The sequence below is a fragment of the Linepithema humile genome, chromosome 1, assembly GCF_040581485.1.
Source record: "Linepithema humile isolate Giens D197 chromosome 1, Lhum_UNIL_v1.0, whole genome shotgun sequence".
NCBI classification, from domain to species: Eukaryota; Metazoa; Arthropoda; class Insecta; order Hymenoptera; family Formicidae; genus Linepithema; species Linepithema humile.
This window is the reverse complement of record NC_090128.1, coordinates 1,764,864-1,784,953: the sequence shown is the minus strand read 5'-3', so window position 1 is coordinate 1,784,953 and position 20,090 is coordinate 1,764,864. Positions and strand designations below refer to the sequence as shown.

The 20,090-nt window shown below is 38.8% G+C and overlaps 5 protein-coding genes and 1 long non-coding RNA gene across 11 annotated transcripts; 3 read left to right on the top strand and 3 right to left on the bottom strand.

Moving 5' to 3' along the window:
• Window positions 1-407: 407 nt before the first annotated feature.
• Window positions 408-2,093, top strand: LOC105674644 (uncharacterized). Its single transcript, XM_012371133.2, has 3 exons — window positions 408-760; window positions 1,450-1,628; window positions 1,782-2,093. Exons 1-3 carry the CDS (start codon window positions 604-606, stop codon window positions 1,923-1,925), a joined length of 480 nt encoding a protein of 159 aa, XP_012226556.1. The 5' UTR covers window positions 408-603; the 3' UTR covers window positions 1,926-2,093.
• On the top strand, window positions 1,954-3,163 carry LOC105674643 (sepiapterin reductase). Its single transcript, XM_012371132.2, has 3 exons — window positions 1,954-2,188; window positions 2,282-2,592; window positions 2,663-3,163. Exons 1-3 carry the CDS (start codon window positions 1,954-1,956, stop codon window positions 2,900-2,902), a joined length of 786 nt encoding a protein of 261 aa, XP_012226555.2. The 3' UTR covers window positions 2,903-3,163.
• On the bottom strand, window positions 3,150-5,975 carry LOC105674642 (probable peptidoglycan muropeptide transporter SLC46). 2 transcript variants are annotated; one of them, XM_012371129.2, is made up of 7 exons: window positions 5,645-5,975; window positions 5,449-5,545; window positions 5,128-5,388; window positions 4,691-5,037; window positions 4,294-4,570; window positions 4,022-4,204; window positions 3,150-3,887 (listed from the first exon to the last, which is right to left on the bottom strand). In XM_012371129.2, exons 2-7 carry the CDS (start codon window positions 5,537-5,539, stop codon window positions 3,637-3,639), a joined length of 1,410 nt encoding a protein of 469 aa, XP_012226552.1. In that variant the 5' UTR covers window positions 5,540-5,545; window positions 5,645-5,975; the 3' UTR covers window positions 3,150-3,636. The 2 variants fall into 2 exon arrangements, with proteins under 2 accessions (XP_012226552.1, XP_012226554.1); XM_012371131.2 differs by having other exon boundaries at window positions 4,691-4,941.
• On the bottom strand, window positions 5,645-16,770 carry exp (expansion). 4 transcript variants are annotated; one of them, XM_012371157.2, is made up of 9 exons: window positions 16,629-16,770; window positions 9,377-9,507; window positions 9,137-9,294; window positions 8,632-8,863; window positions 7,908-8,106; window positions 7,303-7,541; window positions 7,120-7,219; window positions 6,707-6,934; window positions 5,645-6,630 (listed from the first exon to the last, which is right to left on the bottom strand). In XM_012371157.2, exons 2-9 carry the CDS (start codon window positions 9,485-9,487, stop codon window positions 6,515-6,517), a joined length of 1,383 nt encoding a protein of 460 aa, XP_012226580.2. In that variant the 5' UTR covers window positions 9,488-9,507; window positions 16,629-16,770; the 3' UTR covers window positions 5,645-6,514. The 4 variants fall into 4 exon arrangements, with proteins under 4 accessions (XP_012226580.2, XP_012226583.2, XP_012226581.2 ...); XM_012371160.2 differs by having other exon boundaries at window positions 5,645-6,617; XM_012371158.2 differs by lacking the exon at window positions 16,629-16,770 and adding an exon at window positions 12,519-15,663.
• On the top strand, window positions 6,241-18,551 carry LOC105674658 (uncharacterized). Of its 2 annotated transcripts, none has more exons than XR_010888207.1 (6): window positions 6,241-6,380; window positions 6,670-7,493; window positions 7,891-8,049; window positions 10,686-10,848; window positions 12,216-12,432; window positions 15,662-18,551. It is a non-coding gene; the product is annotated as an uncharacterized lncRNA (long non-coding RNA). The 2 variants fall into 2 exon arrangements; XR_010888206.1 differs by having other exon boundaries at window positions 6,670-7,502.
• On the bottom strand, window positions 18,399-19,987 carry RpS13 (ribosomal protein S13). The gene is made up of 3 exons (XM_012370934.2): window positions 19,859-19,987; window positions 19,048-19,175; window positions 18,399-18,746 (listed from the first exon to the last, which is right to left on the bottom strand). The coding sequence occupies exons 1-3, from the start codon at window positions 19,879-19,881 to the stop codon at window positions 18,442-18,444; spliced, it is 456 nt and encodes a 151-aa protein (XP_012226357.1). The 5' UTR covers window positions 19,882-19,987; the 3' UTR covers window positions 18,399-18,441.
• Between the last annotated feature and the right edge of the window lie 103 nt (window positions 19,988-20,090).

Sequence of the window (20,090 nt, the reverse complement as noted above, 5' to 3'; positions counted from 1 at the left end):
GCCTAGCTATATAATTGCAAATGTTTGTGTAATCATCAATATTATCTTCAAATTCTAATTTATATGTTGTTTAAAATAGATTTTTTTTTTTAAATATGTTTTACAATGTTAAACATAGTATACTATGTTTAACATTGTAAAACATTAAAAAAAAAAAAATCTATTTTAAACAAATTTAGAATTCAGAAATATATACATAGTATACTATGTTTAACATTACAAAACATCATATTTAAAAAAAAAAAATCGATTTTAAACAAATTTAGAATTCAGAAATATATAGAAATTAGAATTTGAAGATAATATTGATGACTACACGTACATTTGCAATTATATAGCTAGGCATTAAAATGCCTAATATAAAATTTAATACGATAACAATACCAAAATATCATTCGTCCATGCTATTTGATATCGATAAGTTATTATTTACCGGTTCAAGGTCGTAGATAAAGAATAAAATGTAAGTTCTTTTAACATCACAGTCGATGCTCATCCCCACTACGATCTTTCAATAATCAATGCCATTTTGCGCAACAGGAAAAGGGAGAGTGTTCACAGTACAATCGTTACAAAAAATTGTATATAAGATTGTCGTGTAAAATGAAGCCAGATATTAGTGATCCTTGGTGTGGCACGGGTGCACGAACGCTGATCAACGACGACAACGCGCCGAACGATCGTTTCGAGGATTCTTTCCTGGACAATAATATTGATCATCGACGATTATCCGACTCGGAGCAATATCTGCAAAAATTATGTAAGATACCACTTTATGTATCGAAACCTCATATGTTTAATTTTAATTTTTAGAGAACTACATTTTTTAATCATCAAATTCTAAGAAATAATATATGTATTTAAGATATAATTTGTCACACTTCTGCGGTTCTTTCCAGGTTAAGTTATATTTCGTATTTTGCTTTTTATATTACGCAACTAGTTGTAATTGTTTTTCTTTATGTTGTCATCTTTTTTGAAACAGTTATGGGGGGAAAAAATATCTAATTTGCTTGCTAAGAATTTTCTCTAAAAAATTTTTTCTTAACTATGCAGCTTTGACAAAAGACAAAAAACAAGTTTGCTGTTGTTCTTTTTTAGCAAGTGCAATAACAGCAAAACAAAATGTTATATTTTTTTGTTGACGGTAATATAAAATAAATTCCCTGATTTTATTGACATAAATAATATCTTTTATCGCAATAGCAAAGATAACTTTAATCACTCAGAAATTTCAGTTTTATAACAGAGAAAATGATTTCTATCAGATGTGTAATTTGTTTGCAATTTGTAGAAATTTGTAGACGTTTAGAAATTAAGAAAGTTATTTACACATTATACATATTTTATGCACACATACATATATGAAATAGAGATAAGCATTTAAGAGAGACGTATCTTATCTGGTTATGAGTTTGAATTTTTTTCTGATAAATGTGGGTGTAACAGATTCCAGATTGAAAGTTCTTCAAGGAGGTACTACAAAAAAAGATCTTGTAACATCATTATCAGTGGCAAAGGAGGATTGTATTGCACGTTTGATTACATCTGGAAACGTTCCCCAGTCTGAAGAAGAAGCTGAGTTAGCATCAAATCCTTTGATTCGACACATAGCTCCACATTTGCAGGTAAATAACCGAGTATATTAATACGTTATGATTATTCTCAACTAAATCTTAAAAAAAAAAAAAACAATAATTGATAAAAGTATTTGGTATTATATTTATAAATTTATTTGCAGCTTTAATAATGGTTTACATAATGTTTATTTTTTTGTACAGGCTTTGACAGCTAGCGAATTAGTTCATCTTTTAAAGGCAGACGTGCTTCAAGCAACTATAGAAGCTGATTCAGAGCAAAATATTACAGAGAAATTACAGATAAATCATCTGCCAACAGAGAATAAGTCAGAGGACAATAATTAACTTCCATAAATTTACAACATAAGCTATCATGTCGATTGAAGCATTGTCCGGTAAAGTTTTCTTGCTAATAACTGGCGCGAGTCGTGGCATCGGTCGACAAATCGCAACAACGTTTGGTTCATTATTACAAGAAGGCTCACATATTCTTTTATTAGCGAGAAATATAAATAGCTTACAAGAAATTGCCAAAAATATACCTTCTAAAGTGACGGTTCATACTGTTAGCATGGACTTGAGTAAAGCAAGTAAATCTGATTTTGAAGGTAAATAAGTTTCTTTTATCGATCAAATGTATAACATGTTTGCTAAAAACAAAGATAATTTTATAAACATATTTTATTTTGATGTTATCTTAGGAGTTATATTGGAGTCTTTGAAAGGAACAACTTGTGAGGCATTTGATCGAGTGGTTGTAGTGCATAACGTGGGCACTATGGGCACCTCTAAATTGGCAAAAAATCTATCAGACGTAAATGACTGGAAAGAAGTTTATGATATAAATTTTTTCGTGCCCGTCATATTAAACACAGTCATTATGAATATTTTTGATGACAGTACAAACACTAAGAAAGTTATTATTAATATAACATCTCTGTACGCCATTAAAGGAGAAATCGGCTATAGTCAATATTGCTCGGCGAAAGCAGCACGAGAGATGTATTTTAAGGTATTAGATATATTTTTCTTAAATGTATTTTGTCATATTTTGTTACTAATATGCTTTATTTTTCACACAGGTCTTTGCTTTGGAAAATCCTGACGTTAACGTATTGAGTTACGCACCAGGACCTGTCGACACAGATATGTTTGTAATGGCATGTGAAAAAGCCGTTGATTCTGACGTTAAAAAAATATTTAACAATTTGCGAGAAACAAACACCGTATTGACTACAGAACAAACAGTGAATCGTCTTATACAAGTCTTAAGGGAACACAAATATAAATCGGCCGATCATGTGGATTATTACGAGTTGTAGACAATTGACGAAAAAAGTCGCAGAAATAAAAATTCAGCATGACCCTTTTTTAGCGAATAAGTTTATAATTTTTTAATTAAAGCAATTTGCTTTATTTTTAAGGATATGTTGCAATATTTATAAGACATAAAAATACTAATTAATATGTTATTTCTATTAATAATTTATATACTAATCTATATAAATTTTTATCTTGAGACTAGGCAATAGAATGTTAACAGCTTTTGGAAAAGAATTATAACAATGATAAAAGTTGTATAATTTTATTTCTTAAAATCACCATTCACAAAATAAGCACCTCATTTTCTGTATAATACTTTTGTTTACTTATTTAACACATTTATTTCTTTCTGTAAAATTTTCTTATAAATAATATAGCACTAGTATTGAATAATAAAATATACATATAAAAATACATATAGAATATATAAATTTTCGTTCTTTTAATAGCTAAAAATTTTATCTGTTTCTTTTAAAATCTTTTTAAAATAACAAAATTACATTATTTAAGAATTACCTATAATAATTTGAGCATTGTATTGCACAATTTTTCTTTAGGTGTACAATATAACAATTTTATATAAAATCTATAAATATATAAAAAATACATGCGTCAAATATTCTAATAAAAAACTGTAGGTAAAAATCTTATTTTTTCATTCTCAGTTGATTATTTTATCTATCTTCCAAATTGTCTCTCTTATGTGTTTCTTCTAACTTCATAAAATATATCATTAAAGTGAATTGTATGTAAATGAATCATTGGGTTCTAATAAAGGAGATACATGAGACACTTCAGATTTTACCAGTCGCTTTTGAATGTATATTAATATTATAATGGTCATAATATAAAATACTACTGATAAAAACCACACTGGCACGGGATATAACGGTGGCATATAATGAGCGTATAAATAGGTGTATAGAGAAGTTGCCACAAACGGTAACAATGTTTCTATAAACGTAGCTAGAGAAAAAACCTTTCCTGTTGAAATAGATATATATAAAAATGTATTTTTCTTTTATCCTTAGAAATTTTGGAAAACTTAATAATTACAAACTTGAATATATTCTGTCTCGCAAGTTTTTCTTCTTACTAATGATTTTTACAAGCCTTACCTGTATCTTGTGAAGGCACTGCTTTGGATAATATAGCACGTATCATTGGACGACACATCTCACTAAATATACCTATCATCAGTGATAAATACATGTGCCAGGATTTCCATGTAAAAGCATACACTAAGATAGCACCAGCAGCTGATATAAGAGATATTACGGCAACTATAGCCTCTGGAAATCCTAAATAATTCAAGTATTTCATTAATTATTTATGAATTACATTTCTGAGCAAGTACAATATTAGATAAAGACAAATGTTAAAACGATACCTAAGTAATTGTGGAAGAATTTAGTGCCCAATATCATGCCGAATATTCCCACTACAATGTTTATGGATATATAAATAGAAAATTCTTTTACAGTCCAACCTAGTCGCGCGCTTGTAAATAAATATTCAATAGAAAGATTGCCTTCTATGATAATCAAGAGAAACGTAAGGCAAGCTATGCAGTTCCATATTAATAACCTGTCAAATCCTTCTCTTTTTTTTATACACGTATTAATGAGATTCTTCACAATTGTCAAGTCAAATATGTTGTAGATGCCCTGCAAAAATAAATATGTAAATAAAAATTATTTATTATTTATTTTAAGTAATACTTATTTAATATCAAGCTAAACGATTAGTTTTATAAACCATCTTAGTAAACACTTTAAAACACTTACAGAATTTGAACTTTGTATAGTTTCCGGAATCAAAAATATATACAATACTGCTATACTACATGATACAGTTGCAATGCTGAACACAGTACTGTATCCATACATTTCAAATATCTTTGGACCAATAAGAAAGCCAAATAACAAGCCAAAATTGATTGACGCATCTAGCCAGGCTAAATGCCATCCCCGCTCGTCATTGTCTGTTATGTCAGTGATATAACAAATTGAGCCTAACATTAATATAGATAAACCACCTAGGAAAGCAGTAGGTATATAAGCTATCAACAAATACCATGGCGAAATATTCCAAGCAGATAATACAGAAAGCAGGAAATAAGTTAAGAATATGCCTAAAAAAAATATAAAGTATTAACTTTTAAATATGTTAAATTAAATATAGCTTCTACAATCTTACAATAATATTGTACAAACGTAATTACCTAGGTACCCTGAGATTAAAAGAGGTTTTCTTCCATACTTGTCGCTCCACTGTCCCAAGAATAAAGACAGACAAGAAGGCCAAGTACTTTCAATGAAGGATTTACTCGTCAGTATGAAGCTGGTATATGGTTGCACAATTTGATTTATTCTAAGCGCCTCTGCGCTGCTGCTATTATTGTGAAGTATCAGACACTCTGTCTCGTTTATTCCCAATGTTACAAGGCATGTACGATGCACTATCAAGTCGGTGAAAACAGTAGCTGCAGAAAATTGGATACTTATAATTGATTTGTAATGATTACAAAAAATTGGCTTATTACCTGATATTGACAGAGCAAATAGCAACAGCATCATAGGTGGTTGTACTAGCAAATAGCGTCTGTATTTTGTTATAACTTGAGTGATATCCATTGTTTTCTACAATATATATTAGATATTAAATGTAAATAAAATAACTATCCCACATACTCAAACTGTTTTGTAAAACTACTGATAAACACATTTATAGAGACTCACAATCGTTTAACAGGCGTTATTAAGAACTTTTGATAAACAACTGAATGACAATCTCCATATCTCTTATTTTAGGAAGTGAATCTTTTCTTTGTTTCGGACTTTGTTATTAATATATATGTCATCATTAGGTCAGCCTTTCGCTGCAATGTAATCACGTTGACCATGAAAAATCGCGATTATATGGTAATGTATCTGTTCCTATGTTTCTATACACACACTTAGATGACAAAGGACAATTCACGTTTACAATTATCTTAAACACCAGCATGATAGTATGATATATGGTACGTTTTACAAGATAAACATGCAAAGCACATCAGCTGATTCGTCATATGACAGTCGAAAGAGCATTGAGTCTCGACTAAACCGGCATATTGTCAATAATGCAGCTATTTGCAATTTTTATACATGTTTCTACATTACCGATAAATGATAATTTGTGTTATCGACATTTTCTTTTCTTTTATTTGTTCAAAATAGAGACGGCTGTGGCAGCACCATACAGCCCGCGCTTTACAACGGTATTTCTTGTTGTTAATTGTTACGTAAAATCATCTGTCATTTCTCAGATTCGAATCTTCGTTAAAGAACATGAATCAGGTTAGATTATAGAAAAATTATTTTTTAGCAATGATACTTTATAGATAGCGAAGATATAAATCTACACTTGGGATTCTCCAATTCTGATGACTGTGTTCGGCTGGTTTCTCCTTGTTAGATCACGTCGAGTCGTCAGGTAACACCGCCATTTTTACTTGCGAAAATGAAAGAATAAACGCACCGATGCTAGCATAAAAATATGAGTATTTATGTGGTATATTAACAATATACAGAGCTTTATAAGTACAGACGCCGAAATATCTCTTATATCTAGTCCCACTCTCCAATATACATAGCGCGCGGGGTCGGAGGTATCACGCCTCTGGTCGGGATCGGTAACCTTCCGTATATGTGGTTGTACGGCGATTCATTCCTGTTGTCCGAATCTGGAAGTGTAGTAACAATCATTGCTAATCATCTTTCAGGAGGAAAAAAAAATTGGCAGTCAATCGCTATGTTTACCGAGTCCACTTTCGAAGCTTCTGGCGTGATACATAATCGGCGGCCGATGGGCTGGCAAGTGCCCATATATTTGAGATGACTGACTACTAGCGTACGCGGCACCCACGTAAGACGGTGCCGCTTGTGTCCTGGAATGTCCTCGAGGAGGAGGTAGACCCATCTTACCATTCCTTGCCATTTTGACGAAATTAGGCACACGTGCTCGTAAACCACAATAATATGGATCGTCTAAGGCATCATAAAAATTCAATATCTTTATTTTATTATTTATTATATTTACTTAATATTTAGATTTTATGTGATATTTTTTTTTATCTGCATACAATTTGTTACATAAAATTTGTAATAACAAACTTAATATTGATTGCACATATTACATCATAGATAGGAAACATAAATGTATTATTGCTCACCGTATTTTTTTCTGTCATCATGTCTACTTCGCTTTTCCTCGTTTATTATGGGATGTTTTATCGCTCTGGTATAATCATCTTCTATGTCATCGTAATCGGGCTGGAACAATAAAAGTGAAGGTGGCTTATTACTTTTTTTTTTTCACGTAACATTTCATTCTAACATATATGCTTGATTTTTACCTTAGGGATGCCATGGCCATAAAGGTTTTCTCTAGGAGGCAGTTTTGGCGGTCTCTCTGCACGTCGATGCTGGTAACTCGTTGATTGCATATAAATCTGCTCCCGCGAATCCCTGTCCGCCGGCATTATTTCGCTAGGACCTATGGACGACGATACGCCGGCCACGCTGTAGGGATCTTCGTCAGGAATTGGTATTCTAGGTCTATTCTTTATATCTACCGGTCTCTGTAGTGCTAAAACTGAAAAATACACAAAAAAAAACGATAAATATTTTTTAAATATTAAAGAATGCAAAAATATTTAACGTTATTTATTGCAGGCTGTCCTCGAGAATTTTTCTTAAATAATTTCAATTTCAGTTTAACGTTACAAGCTAAAACTTAATCATAAAAGTATTTAGTGTTATTCATGAGAGTACTTTCTATATAGAAATTTTATGTAATCTGTAATGTTGCAAGCTATTTTCGAGAATTTTTTCTTAATTAATCTTAATTTAACGAAATTACAATCTAAAGCTCAATCGTAAAGATATTGTTATTCATGAATATTTTCTATATACAAGTTTTATAACAATATGAAATGTTGCAGGCAATCTTCCAACGTACCTGGTGGGAGCTTTGACTTGAGCATGTCCAGTCCGACTACATTGACGATGAGTACCCATACGGGGCATTGAAGCAAGTCGGCCTCCGTTCTCACGAATATGATAGCGCTCAGACATTGCATCTCCAATCGCCGTCTGTCCGGGTAAGCCCTTCGTGTTTCCCGTGATAGATTTGTTTGGAATTTATTCATGTCAAACAGCTAAAATGAGAAGTGCAACGTTGCATAGCGTGCCACAATATTAAGGGGAAAGCGACGGTTGCGTCACCTTATAGCATCAATCGGCTTCTCGAGAGTGAGATATAAAAAACGTATCACCGATAGAGACCGAACGCGAATGGGGGATTCTTTATACAGGAAGAATGACTGCGTGCTTTGGATCGTGTTAAACGGTGGAACTTTTCGCTCTCCTTTCGTGTGTGATTTCCTCACGATCAAGAGATTTAAACGCCTCTTATTACACGGTTCGATTGCTCGGAGTGTAGCTTTAATTAGAAAGGCGGATGGTTTCTCTATCAACATTTCATTCTCGCGAGCATCGTGATAACAGCGGCGCATGATGCGCTGCGAGGAAAAAAACACGCGGCGCTTTTTATTTTTTTAATTGAGAGAAGTAGTAAGAATCCCCACCTCGCACGACTGACCCATTTTGACGCTTTCGCCGATAAATATTTCACGAAGAAAAACTCAACGGTTCGGAAATCGCGAAACATCAGTCTCTCTCACCTTTCCGGGTTTTTCGTGTTCGAGCGCGCCTTGCGAATTACGTATGATTTCTGGGCCGATTGCGTTATCCTCTTGATTCGTCGACTTCACGTGCACGTTATTTTTACACAATCTCTTGATGAGTATGTTGCCCTGCTCGTCCATCTTTATCTTAACTCCCTGATTTATGTGACGTTTTGCCTCCTCCGTTTTCGAATCTCGCATGGGATTGTCAAATCCACAAAGTCCTATTCTGTAAATTAATATGTCGGAATGATAATTTGTTTTGAGTGTAAATCTGTGAATCGACCTTGATTTAAGCTTCATGCAAAATTTAAGGATAGAAACTATTTACATCGCTATTCATAAACCTAGCGAGTTACATAAATTGCTTTAGCTAACGCGGTCAGTAAAATTTATGACTTCCTTGATGATTTCAATGGCCTATATGCTTTACGAAATTATGAAAACAGCGTGAAAGTACATTATAATGCTGAATAAGTAGTAATTGTATTGCAAATTGTACCTGAATCCGTCGAATCCGTCATTGGAGCCGTTTATCGTGAGAACAGGTGCTCTGGCATACGCTTTCGCAACCCGTCTATTTCTCTCAAAGACGATAACTTTTGCCCAAATTTCGTCATCTATTTGATTCCATTTGTCTAAGACTTCTTGTATGTGATCCTACATTAAAAGGCACGGGTTTGTGATATTTTATTAAATTTAAATTAGAAACAAAAAAGAAACAAGAATGTATAAAAATTACCTTGTACAATTTATCCAAATTATACCATACGTCTTCTTCTTCTTGTTCTTCGTATTGCGATTCCGCGAGATTATCTCGCGAGCGCGAAAGTATCTTCCGCCTCGATACCATTTTATGACCTAGTATTTAATCTGAAAGCAGACATGAAGAAAAAGAATGATTCTTCTCGTAATCTTTTTTTCATATTCAATATTCCAAACGTTTTCGCTTAATACATCGGAGAAAATTAATTTATCGAAGAAAATTTGTGTTCTAATTGATAAGAAAGTGTAATAAAAGAATTGTCGATGGATTTTTAACAATTTGTACATACAGTTGTGAATACAAATTATAATCATGTAGAATATCATGCGCATTCGCGGTTATCGGACTCCGTCATTCCTCATTTCTGAATGCGTAAATAAATGGTCTCGTGCTTTCACTCGCAGAAATACATTCCAATGCGTTATATTTTATTATATCATCAATTTACGGGTATTTACAAGTTGGAATGTAATCAGGAATGATTTGAATCCACCTGTACACCTCGAGTCATACACAGCCAGGCATGAAAAAAAGCAAGACTTCTTTCTCTTGTTATTCCGACGGTGCATCATCATTTTCTTATTCTTCATCATAAATAAACGCGACGAGCTTTATGCAAGCGTGACCATCTGCATAACGAATCAACGCATTTCGCGATGATGCACCATGCGGGTGCCGCATATAGGGTGGACGTTTAACGCGGTGTACGATTGCGGTGTAAATCGAAAAGAAAAAAAGAAAGAAATCCGATCCCACGCTCAAGCGCTCGAAGATCCAAGGGCGATATCTGGCGCTGCTATCAGCCGACTATACTCATTCTGCCGACGCGCCGCAGATAACGCAAAGTACTTCTCAGATGGCGGGGGTGAAAAAATCATCGTCGCGATTTACGGGGCATATTCGACGAGGCTCCGCGTGCACGGCCGTGCATAATGTAATTCGCGGCACGCAGGTACGTATATCCGTGCACGCACACACAGTGGTGGGCGGAACTTAAATCCGGCTTCGTGACGTGACGTCATTTCAACTGATCTTCGCGCCCGAGAGAATCGTACACGCTATTTCGCTATTTTCTCTTCGACGTTAACCCTTTCAGTCCCTGGCGTAATGCGCGCATCAATTTTCTTTCAATTTGTATTTTGCAAAAGGAAGACAACTTAAATTCCATAGAACGCACTGTAATACATATCATTCTTGCAGAACATTATGAAAATTACGCCTGTTACTTGTGAAATTTATCCATGTATTTATGTATGTGATATGTAATATTTATTTTTATTTGCAGGAAAAATATTGCGGAACCCGAAGAAGTTGATCGGCCAAATGCGAATCTCGCTGAAATCTGTTTGAAAAAGTTTGTAAAAGTCAGGAAACGAGCCGAGTTTACTTGGAATGCAAAAAATTAATGCGAAAGCGGACAAATCAGATTCAACGGAGCGATAGCACAGGTGGAGTACGCTTGATTTACTACGAGCTTCGAGCGTCGTGAAAGTGTTGTTATTAAACGTATCGGTTGGCTACGATTGCTGTCCGAATTGGCTTTCACGACTACTCTTTCGTGCGGATCTTTTATTTATAGCTGCATATTAACGAAGAAACAAAATGAACGGCACTTCTCTCCCGAGGAATTCGCCGGTGTAACACTTACGCGCGAAAACAGCGATTTATTTTTCCATTTTGTTATGCAAGGTATGTTTGTGATACTTCGAAATATTAACGCACGCTTAAAAAAAATTTCTTACATAAAGAAATTATAAAACGCCGTTTTATATTCCACGCTGTGATTAAATTAAATCTACGAACAGCTCTTCTAGACTTAAAAAGAAGAAATAATTTTGTACACTTGGAGAATTTTATAATTAAAATAATCTTGATCCGTTCCTTAAAAGTGCAGAATTAAGCAAGCTGAGAAACAAGCTGTTGAATATTAAAGTATCCTTTTCAAGACATTCGCTTTCTTCGCGATAATAATAATGAAAAGTAACTTAGCTATGCTTCGCGTACACACCTAAATACCACAGATTGTTCCGGAGATATTTCTGCCTCTCCGCCGAAGACTTGTACATTGAAAACTCGCCTCGTACCGCTCGACGTTTACTACTCGATGTAAGTCAATATGTACCGCTATTTAATCGTCACTTCGAGGCATTCAATACCGAAACAGACGTGCCTCGTATGGCTCGAAGGTACCGTAATATCGTTTAAGCAGTCGCGGCACGCAACGCTCGGTTGCCAGTCTCCGGGTTAAATAGCCGAAAACGCCGTCGTCGCGCCGTGTCGTGTCATCGCTTCGGAGATCGAATTCCGATCATCTGGCTCAAACCTGTGGAATTTCGCGTGCTAAGGCGACAATCGGTCGATGTCTCATCGCGAAGACGCGTGACGGAAATCGGCAAAAAACCCACCAATGCGAACACTGCGAGACCGCGGCAAGATAAAATGGCGAGTGCCGTTGAAGAGGAGAGGCCTCGCGTTGACGGGAATTTCCAAGTATTTTGAATACGTTTCGGATGTTAATCGAATGACTAAGCACGATGGTTATTTTAAGTCGCGTCAATGATACAAAAAGAAATCGAGCAACCCAAATCCCGAGAATTAATTAGGATTCGCTATACGAATGCAAGAACCAAAATAGCATTTGAAACATTAGAATGTCTGTTAGATGTTTATACAGCTTAGTAAAATTTTTAATAAATATACAAATAATCAATCAAAAATCGCGTCACGCTTATCCTTAAAATTAAACGCTCTATTTTCTTCATTTTCTGTCCGTATCTTCAAATTTTGAAGAATTATCAAGGTGGTCCTTTTTCAGGTATGATAACTCTGGACTATTTCTGAACAAATTCATTTCAATCGTCGGACGACTAAGACGATCGTTTTCAACGAGAGAGCACCAGAATTCCAAAGCAGATGTTCCTTGCAGCAATATCGAAGATAAGAAGATATAATTGACGTAATGATGCAACATTTACGTAACAGCTGAATATTCCGCGCAACGGTGGCGGCAAAATTCCCTCATTTACGAAATAGTAAGTATTCTCCCTTACTTGAGGGGGAAAAAAAAAAGAAACCGTGGTATCCCCGGAGGAAATAGAACCCACGAAATCTGACTCACGAGTAGCGCTTTCCTATTCTCCTCCGGCGATGATTTCGCAACGTTCTCCACGTAGTAGGTGCCTCATGGCGCTTGTCCATTATCTCACCGCGGGGCACAGAATTGCGTCCGAGCTCGCCATCTGCTTCGCGCGTATGCGCGTACACACGTCACCCCGGGGCGAGATTACAGCCGATTTCGTAACGAGCCCGATCGCGCGCCGATAAGGGCAGAGAGGACCGATCGGGATGCGTTCTCGACGCGATCTCGGTGCGGGCGATGGAAAACGTCGCACGGCCGATTTCTGCTCGTGGCGAACGAACGCCTGGCCGCCGCCAGAATTTCCCTCAAACTGCTTTCACTTCTCCGAAGAATGCGAAGGCTGTTGTACGCGACCGAGCGACGGCGTCTAGTACGACCTGGCCGGAGTACAGCGCGCACCGAAGTAGACCCCCACCTTCCGCGAGAGATTGGCGGCACGGCTCACTCTCGCGCGGCGCATACAACGCACGGGGCGCACGCGAACGCATACACGGCCATTCGCACGCTCTTTCTCTCCTTTTTGCCTCTCTCCACCTCTTTTCATCGGCGGGTATTTCACCGCGTTCTCTCCCGCTTCCTCGGCGGATTCTCTTCACCTTTCAGCTTCTGTCTTCGCGCGCCCGCTCTGTCTTTATATTGCGGGCCGCGTCACGAGCATGTATCTTCCACCGAGAGATTTCCTCCCCGCCGAAATTAACGTCCCTCCCGCGTGTCACTCTCGACTTTTTAATCGCCGTCGTGCATCCTTTCCCTCTCCCGCTGCCGATCCGCACGGATATATATCTTCCCTACCGATTTCATTGCCTCCCTCTTTTCTTCCCGGCTCTCTTCACTCTTTAGTGCTGTCTTCATATATCTCTCCGTCTTTGTTGGAGCCTCCCGTATACGGGCGTCTCTTCTTTTTCTCTTCCTCATTTCTCCTTACGTTTCTTCGTTAGTTCCTGCCTTCGCGTGTCTCTTTATCTTCATAATATATTTTCACGATTATGGCTCTTTAAAGATCCCGGACCGTGCACTTCCTTCACCTCTTCGTTTCAAGTTTTTATGTATCTATTAATTCTCTGTCACCGTTACCCGCGAACGGCACACACACTTTCGCTCTATCTCCGTTCCCGCTATTTAACGCCCGGAATCCCGCTTAATTCCTTAATCCTCTTTATCACGCTACGTTATTTTTCTATCGAAAAATTTGCAAAAGTCATTTGTCCCCCCTGTATCTTTCCTCCGCCGATTGCCGGAATCTTTGTCGCTAATTCACCTCTCCACCTTGTCATTTTCTCCGATTATTTCTGTCCACATTTCTTCTTCCTCCCTCCGCGTCGCACCACGCCTCGGCTGTCTCCCTTTCATCCGCCATTCCACCACGCACCACCTACTCCTCCTCCTCCTCCTCCTCGCTCGCTCGCTCGCGAGCATTCGCTCACTCTCTTTTTCGCGCTCGCGCTCCCATCTTTCTTTCTCTCTCCCACTCCCTCTTTCGCCAACTCTCAGTCAACTCGCCGAGTGACTTCGATGAGTGCAACAGCGAGATTTCAAGCAGTGGAAAGAAACTGGTTATACTCGGTCGCGCGGCGACCAGGCATTTTACGCACACACCCTCCGCGGAGACAACCCCAGCGGGGGCCGTCGCGGAATCCTCCTACGCCGTTAAAGCGCAACGAAAGCGCGGGGCTGCAATTAAGCGAAGGGACGGTAAATCGCAATTACCGCGATCCGCGTGCCGCGACAATTATTCCTATTTACGATTATCACGCGCTATAAATCCGCGGAAGTTACGGCAGTATCGTCGGCGGGATCCGATATCGTCGTTCAATTTGCATAGCGATAAACCTTTCGAAATTAACGATGAAGAGGATCGGCTCTTCACTGCTGTTTTGCGGTGAGAAGCAGCGTGCACGGCGATCGACCATCCGTGACTACTTTCCTGCGAACACCCTCGGGGAGAATTCATGAACTAGCGAGCGCCTTGATATTAATGTTTCTTAATAGTCCGTTCGTATGAAAGATGAACATTCACGAATGCGAATGCGAACAGCCTGTAACATTTGGCATGATCGAGTTAAAGCCTCAGATGTACTTCTTTCTCAATTACCGGCGATAATTAATGTTGCAATCATGAGATCAATCTTTCAATGCAATCCTCTTATTTAAAAAGTTATCGATATTATTGGATTGCAATGCGAACGCTGAATTAGATTTAAAAAAAAATAATGTTTTCGACAGAAAATTATTTCTACGGCGATTAAATTTTATTTTTGTGTTCGTATCGAAGTGAATTTGAATATGTTAGAATCCTCTAATAGATCCGTCGGCAACGCTATTGAATCGAAGTCTGACCTAATTTTTTACTATCGAACTTAAATTCGACGATCGAATAAAAACGAGCGGCCACTCCGAATCGGCGCCGAGAGCATGTTCGCCGCGTTCTTTCCTTGGCCTATATAGCCAGCCGGGGCCGAACGAGAAAAGAAATTGTAGACATGGCCCGTCGTCCCGCGAACGGGGTAAACATCCAGCGTACGTCGAGCGTGAAGCGCGTACCAGCCGCGTTTAGAGCCCGTACCTCCTCGGCGTTCGGCCGTGTTCGATAGAAAGCAAGGAATCCGCTGCCGCGGAAGCGAGCGAGCGGTGAGCGCGTGCAGCTTTGCAAGCCGCTTGCGGCCCCGCGCGACGGCTTTCACGATTATGCTGTGCCGCTTGCGCGAAAGTCAATCTCGCAATCATCGACTCGCGCGGCGCAAATCGTGGACTCGAAGCCGAGTATAATGCCGGGATCGCGGGATTTAATTTTTCATCGCTTTTGGTCGGATTCAATTTCCGCGCGATGCGAATAAATCGAGACGCGCCAATTTTCGCGTTTCACTCGTTCGCGAGGTATCGCGAAGATGGTGATTGGTATCCAAATATGCGAACTCGGCGAAATTATGCTGGTTTTTTTTTTTTTTTTTTTTTTTTTTTCCCAGTCCCTCCCGATACCCGTTTTCGAACGCTCTCGCTGCGGGATTTCCCCCAGGCTCGGACCTTCTGTGTGGCATAGCTGTTTGAAATATCGAAACGCGGAGCTTAACTAAATTTTTTTTTTTAATTTAAAAAAAAATTTTTTTTAAATTTTTTTTTTTAAGGAATACAACTTAGATACAGATTGGAGAATTCGCTTCTGGATCGGCTTCGGAGATAGGCCCGGCGGTTCCCCCTCGAGCGTTGCCTCGCGCAGCACAGTTACCGAAGAAGAAAAGGGGAGCGAGAACGCGCCGAACGGGGGAAAACGTTACGACATCGCATCGGTCGCGGCCCGCGAAACGCCACGCTCTCGTACAATGGGATACGTTGAAATTCCGACTCGCGAAAAATCAGCGAGGTCGCTTTCCCGACCGACAAGCTCGGCGCTCGTGACGAATCGCCGAGAGGCACTTGTACTCTCGCGAACAAGCGTCAAATCAAACATCTGTACGCTGCGAAAAGAAAAATTGCAATTATGCTGGCCGTCATTACTGCTTCGGAGTGTACGTGCGGCCGCAAACCGAGAACCGCGAAGAGGATAACAGTTTGTCCGTATAAGTCCTGAAGAAGCCTTGACTTCGCGACTGGTTTGAAGCTAACTTCGCGAACTGTATCGTTCGTTCGGGCGGTGCGGCGAGCGAGCAGAACTCACTTTCACATCGCTCGCTCGCTCGCTCGCTCGCTCGATCGTTCTCCTTCCTCGCGGCTTCCAGCAGGAATGTATTGCACGTAAGCAAATGTCGCGTTCGCGCGCGCGGTCGGTGAGCTCGACGACGATGACAATAACGTTGCCATCCACCGACGCACTGCCGTCGAAATGATACTTTTACCCACCATCGCGCGATATTTATTTCACATTCGTGTTTTTTTTTTTTTAATTTATTAGAATATGCTTTTCACGCTTCTTTCGACACATCGTTATATATTATTATATATTTAAGATCCTCGCGGAAATCGCATCCTGCTGGTCACCGCTTCAACCCCGCGATTTAATCCTGACGCACCGCGTCAGGACTCGCCTCTTCCCTCCGTTGTCATCTCCCATATGTTGACGTGTTCCTGACCGCGATCTCGGGTTTTTCTACGTACCTCTCGAGTGACAGCGCCTGATGAGCGCCCCCCGACCGTCTCTCTCCTCCACCGTCTCTTCAATATGGTTCACAGACAGGCTTGAGGTAGGCACTCGCGCTGCTTGTCTCCGCGCTCTCTCCTATCCATAATCGGCGAAAGTTGCGCTGACTCGCGGCGCGCAATCTGTCGTTCGAAATACTCGGTAACACTTAACGAACACTCATCAACAACGGCAAATCACGGCTCCAAATAATTACGACGCCAGGAAAGCGGACTTGAGATTCTCTTCGCAGCGGCGGCGGCGACGACGACGACGACGACGGCTACGTGAAGCTACGAAATATTTGAAACGTGAAATGAATGAACGAGCAAGGAAAAGTTAGAAAACTCGGGCGCCTCGTTTAAACGTGGTGCGCGCCTTTATTCGGCCGTGCCCGCGCACCCGACAGCTTCTCTCATGCGGCGCGTACAGCCGTTCACTGCACCTCTCTGGTCTGCCTGCCGCCACCGTGGTGGACCGCAGCAGCCCTTGCCCCGCACCTCCGCGAGTGAGAGTCAAGCAGGACGTTCACCATCTTGGTGAACCAGCGCGAGCGCATGCGTGAGTGCCACCCCTGCTTGCTGCTGTCTGCCTTCACCGCCGATGACGTCAAAAATAGGACAAGGAGCTGGTGGCCTTTGCTGTAAGGCGCGGCGCAAAGAGGAGGAAAAGGAGGAGGAGGAGGAGGAGGAGGGCCACTGAACTGTCCCTCGATGTCTTCTGTCTCGACCTCGCCTCTTTTTCTCTCTGTCTCCGTCTTTCTTCCGCCGCCTCCGTCCTTAGCGGACCCCCGGCAGGGCCGGAGGCGGCAATTTGGCGATGAGGGAGGAAAGAAAACATGCGCGGAGCAAAGTTGCGGAGAAAAATGATAGAAGGGTTTTTTTTTCAATATTAATATTAAATAGCAAATAATTACGGATAGATAGCAATATTTAAAGCAATTAATTATTTCTAAGGATTATAGAAAAGTAATAGCGAAAGTGAGCGAATAAAAACGAACAACAGTTATTGCATTATATATGTAAGTAATTAATTGATAAAAGAATCTTGAAAAATTTTTGCGATAATCATTCGATCGTTATTACACATTTTACGCGCATAACATGATAAAGGCAGCCACTTAGTGTTTCGCAGAAGCACGCGAAGGGAAGAACGGGTCCAAGACCGATTCTGATCGTTACGGGCCTTCTACCTGTTTCATTCCTCCTTTCACTCTCTCTTTCTCATCCCCATCAGCGGAGCCTCGTCGGCCTTTCCTTATCTTGTTGTCCTACCATCTCGTATCATATATGTGCATATTTTTACACACATACACGCGCACATCAGTCCGTGCGACGCTGCGAATTTTTGGTACCGCGCGAGGGTGGATGCCTCTAAACGGTGACGAAGGCTGAATCCAGTTTCAGCTTACTTGCGAAGGACGTAAGGTCATCAAGGCGAACCTGAGGACTCGCTGTCTTTTTGTCGAACGCTTCCTGCCCGCGATCTCTGGAATGCAGGAGGCAATGAATGTTGCAATACTGTGCGCGTCTCCTCTTGATTAAAAATACACATTTTTTTATTGTTACTAAAAAAAAATCGCAATTTTTATTAGCAAATTTAACGAAAATTTAAATTATTTCAATATACTTTGCTTTTTTACACTTTTTAATGTAAATTAATATTAAAAATTGTTAATTTTTAGTATATTATTATATTAGTATACTAATTTTATATATGAAAAAGGTGTTGTATAAAAGCAAAAATAATTCATTTTTAAAGTTTATTAAAGCATAGGTAAATACAATAACATTAGGCTACGAGAGCACTGGCCGTCGAGCTCTCGTATTTCCAATTTGGCGGCAGAGATCCCTTTGCTTTGTAGTAACGCGCTAGCCTGTGAATTCTCGACTCGACAAGAATCAGACGGAACTTGCTGTCCTTGTCTTTGCGATTTCGCTCCAAGTGCTTGCGCACAGCGACCGCTTTCTTGATCAAATAGTACAAATCTTCCGGTAGATCGGGGGCCAAACCCATGCTTTTCACGATACGCAGGATCTTGTTTCCTGTGCGGAATCGCACTTGAGCCACGCCATGGGAGTCACGAAGTATGACACCTGTAAACACATATCTTAAATTCGTTTCATTTCAATAATTCTTGATATTTCAATGATAAATTGATCATTCACAAATGTCAAGTAAGCCATTATAAAATGACGAGTTATTATTTACATATCAGAAGACTACTGTTTAATTAATATCTTGCAAACACGTTTTAAGAGATCATAATTATAAACTGAGATTTCTCAAGTAGTTTGCTTCCAATCAGATTTATCAATCAAATGTAATCAAATTTATTGATCAAATAATCAATAAGACATGTACACATCTTTTATTAGAAAATGTTATTAAAATTACCAATTTGAGACGGAGTATGTCCTTTTTTCGCTAGCTTATAGATAAGCTCTTTGCAATCCTCTGGTGTCAACTTCAACCAAGTTGGCACACTTCGACGATAAGGAAGCGCAGATTGGGATATACCCTTTCTGAGAAAAATAATATATTGTTAAAATGTATTACTCTTTTGCTCCATTTAATTTAGTATACATACTAATATAACTATGCTGTAATAAATTAATATCTTTTCAATATTGATGATACAATATAAAGAATACCTCAAAAATAAGATAAATATTTCTTATATGTAAATGTTTCATAAACTTGGAGAATTCTAATTTTAAGACCAAATAATGATAATGGAAATTTGATAAATTAATTGAAAACTTGTTATCAAGCATTTCCTTTTGAGAATGTGTAAATAAAAAAATGTGTATGTGTATAGCTTGTCAAATGTTGCATCTATAAAATGGATTTACGCCATAGTATGCGAACGTACATATAGAAGCTGCATCACACTGATGCATGATAGGTTATATACTTCGAATGACAGTGTATTTGACTCAAACAACTCATATTGCTTCCAAGAGGTGAAATCATGGAAACGCTTAACAATGACATCTAATAAAACCCACAAAATTAAAAAATACAAATTTATTTAAGTGAAAAAGGACGAATAATGGAATCACAAACACATGGTGGCTCAACGTGCACGCTGCCAAATCGTTTCAATAATCACAGCATTGAAAAACGGGGATTGTAACAAAATTCAAAATACGATGCCACAAATAGATGATTCTAACTAAAAATATGATAAATATCGTTACATTACCCGTGTGAGTGCATACGACCCATCTTGAAGAATTTTCTTTTACAGGAACGATTTCCGCAAAAGATGAAAGCGAAGAGAGATAGCGAGCGACAGCAACGCCATTCACGGCCAGTGGAGCAATCGTTACTGCTAAAGGTTTATTCATATGTAAATTTGCGTAGTTTCATACAGAAATCTATACATTTAATAACAAAATTATTTTGTTCGAAGAAAAATGCATTTTTCTCATCAA

Bases quoted from the DNA above. Each gene is read 5' to 3' on its own strand.
- LOC105674644 (XM_012371133.2), top strand. From the start codon at position 604: ATGAAGCCAGATATTAGTGATCCTTGGTGTGGCACGGGTGCACGAACG. The intron at 761-1,449 runs GTAAGATACCAC...TGGGTGTAACAG, and splicing joins GCAATATCTGCAAAAATTAT to ATTCCAGATTGAAAGTTCTT. The intron at 1,629-1,781 runs GTAAATAACCGA...TTTTTTGTACAG, and splicing joins ACATAGCTCCACATTTGCAG to GCTTTGACAGCTAGCGAATT.
- LOC105674643 (XM_012371132.2), top strand. From the start codon at position 1,954: ATGTCGATTGAAGCATTGTCCGGTAAAGTTTTCTTGCTAATAACTGGC. The intron at 2,189-2,281 runs GTAAATAAGTTT...ATGTTATCTTAG, and splicing joins AAGTAAATCTGATTTTGAAG to GAGTTATATTGGAGTCTTTG. The intron at 2,593-2,662 runs GTATTAGATATA...TTTTTCACACAG, and splicing joins CACGAGAGATGTATTTTAAG to GTCTTTGCTTTGGAAAATCC.
- LOC105674642 (XM_012371129.2), bottom strand. From the start codon at position 5,539: ATGGATATCACTCAAGTTATAACAAAATACAGACGCTATTTGCTAGTA. The intron at 4,571-4,690 runs GTAAGTGTTTTA...TTATTTTTGCAG, and splicing joins CTATACAAAGTTCAAATTCT to GGCATCTACAACATATTTGA. The intron at 3,888-4,021 runs GTAAGGCTTGTA...CTATTTCAACAG, and splicing joins AGTGCCTTCACAAGATACAG to GAAAGGTTTTTTCTCTAGCT.
- exp (XM_012371157.2), bottom strand. From the start codon at position 9,487: ATGGTATCGAGGCGGAAGATACTTTCGCGCTCGCGAGATAATCTCGCG. The intron at 9,295-9,376 runs GTAATTTTTATA...CTTTTAATGTAG, and splicing joins ATTTGGATAAATTGTACAAG to GATCACATACAAGAAGTCTT. The intron at 8,107-8,631 runs GTGAGAGAGACT...TTCTCATTTTAG, and splicing joins AACACGAAAAACCCGGAAAG to CTGTTTGACATGAATAAATT.
- RpS13 (XM_012370934.2), bottom strand. From the start codon at position 19,881: ATGGGTCGTATGCACTCACACGG. The intron at 19,176-19,858 runs GTAATGTAACGA...TATTTTTCTCAG, and splicing joins GGTCGTATGCACTCACACGG to AAAGGGTATATCCCAATCTG. The intron at 18,747-19,047 runs GTAATTTTAATA...ATGTGTTTACAG, and splicing joins ACATACTCCGTCTCAAATTG to GTGTCATACTTCGTGACTCC.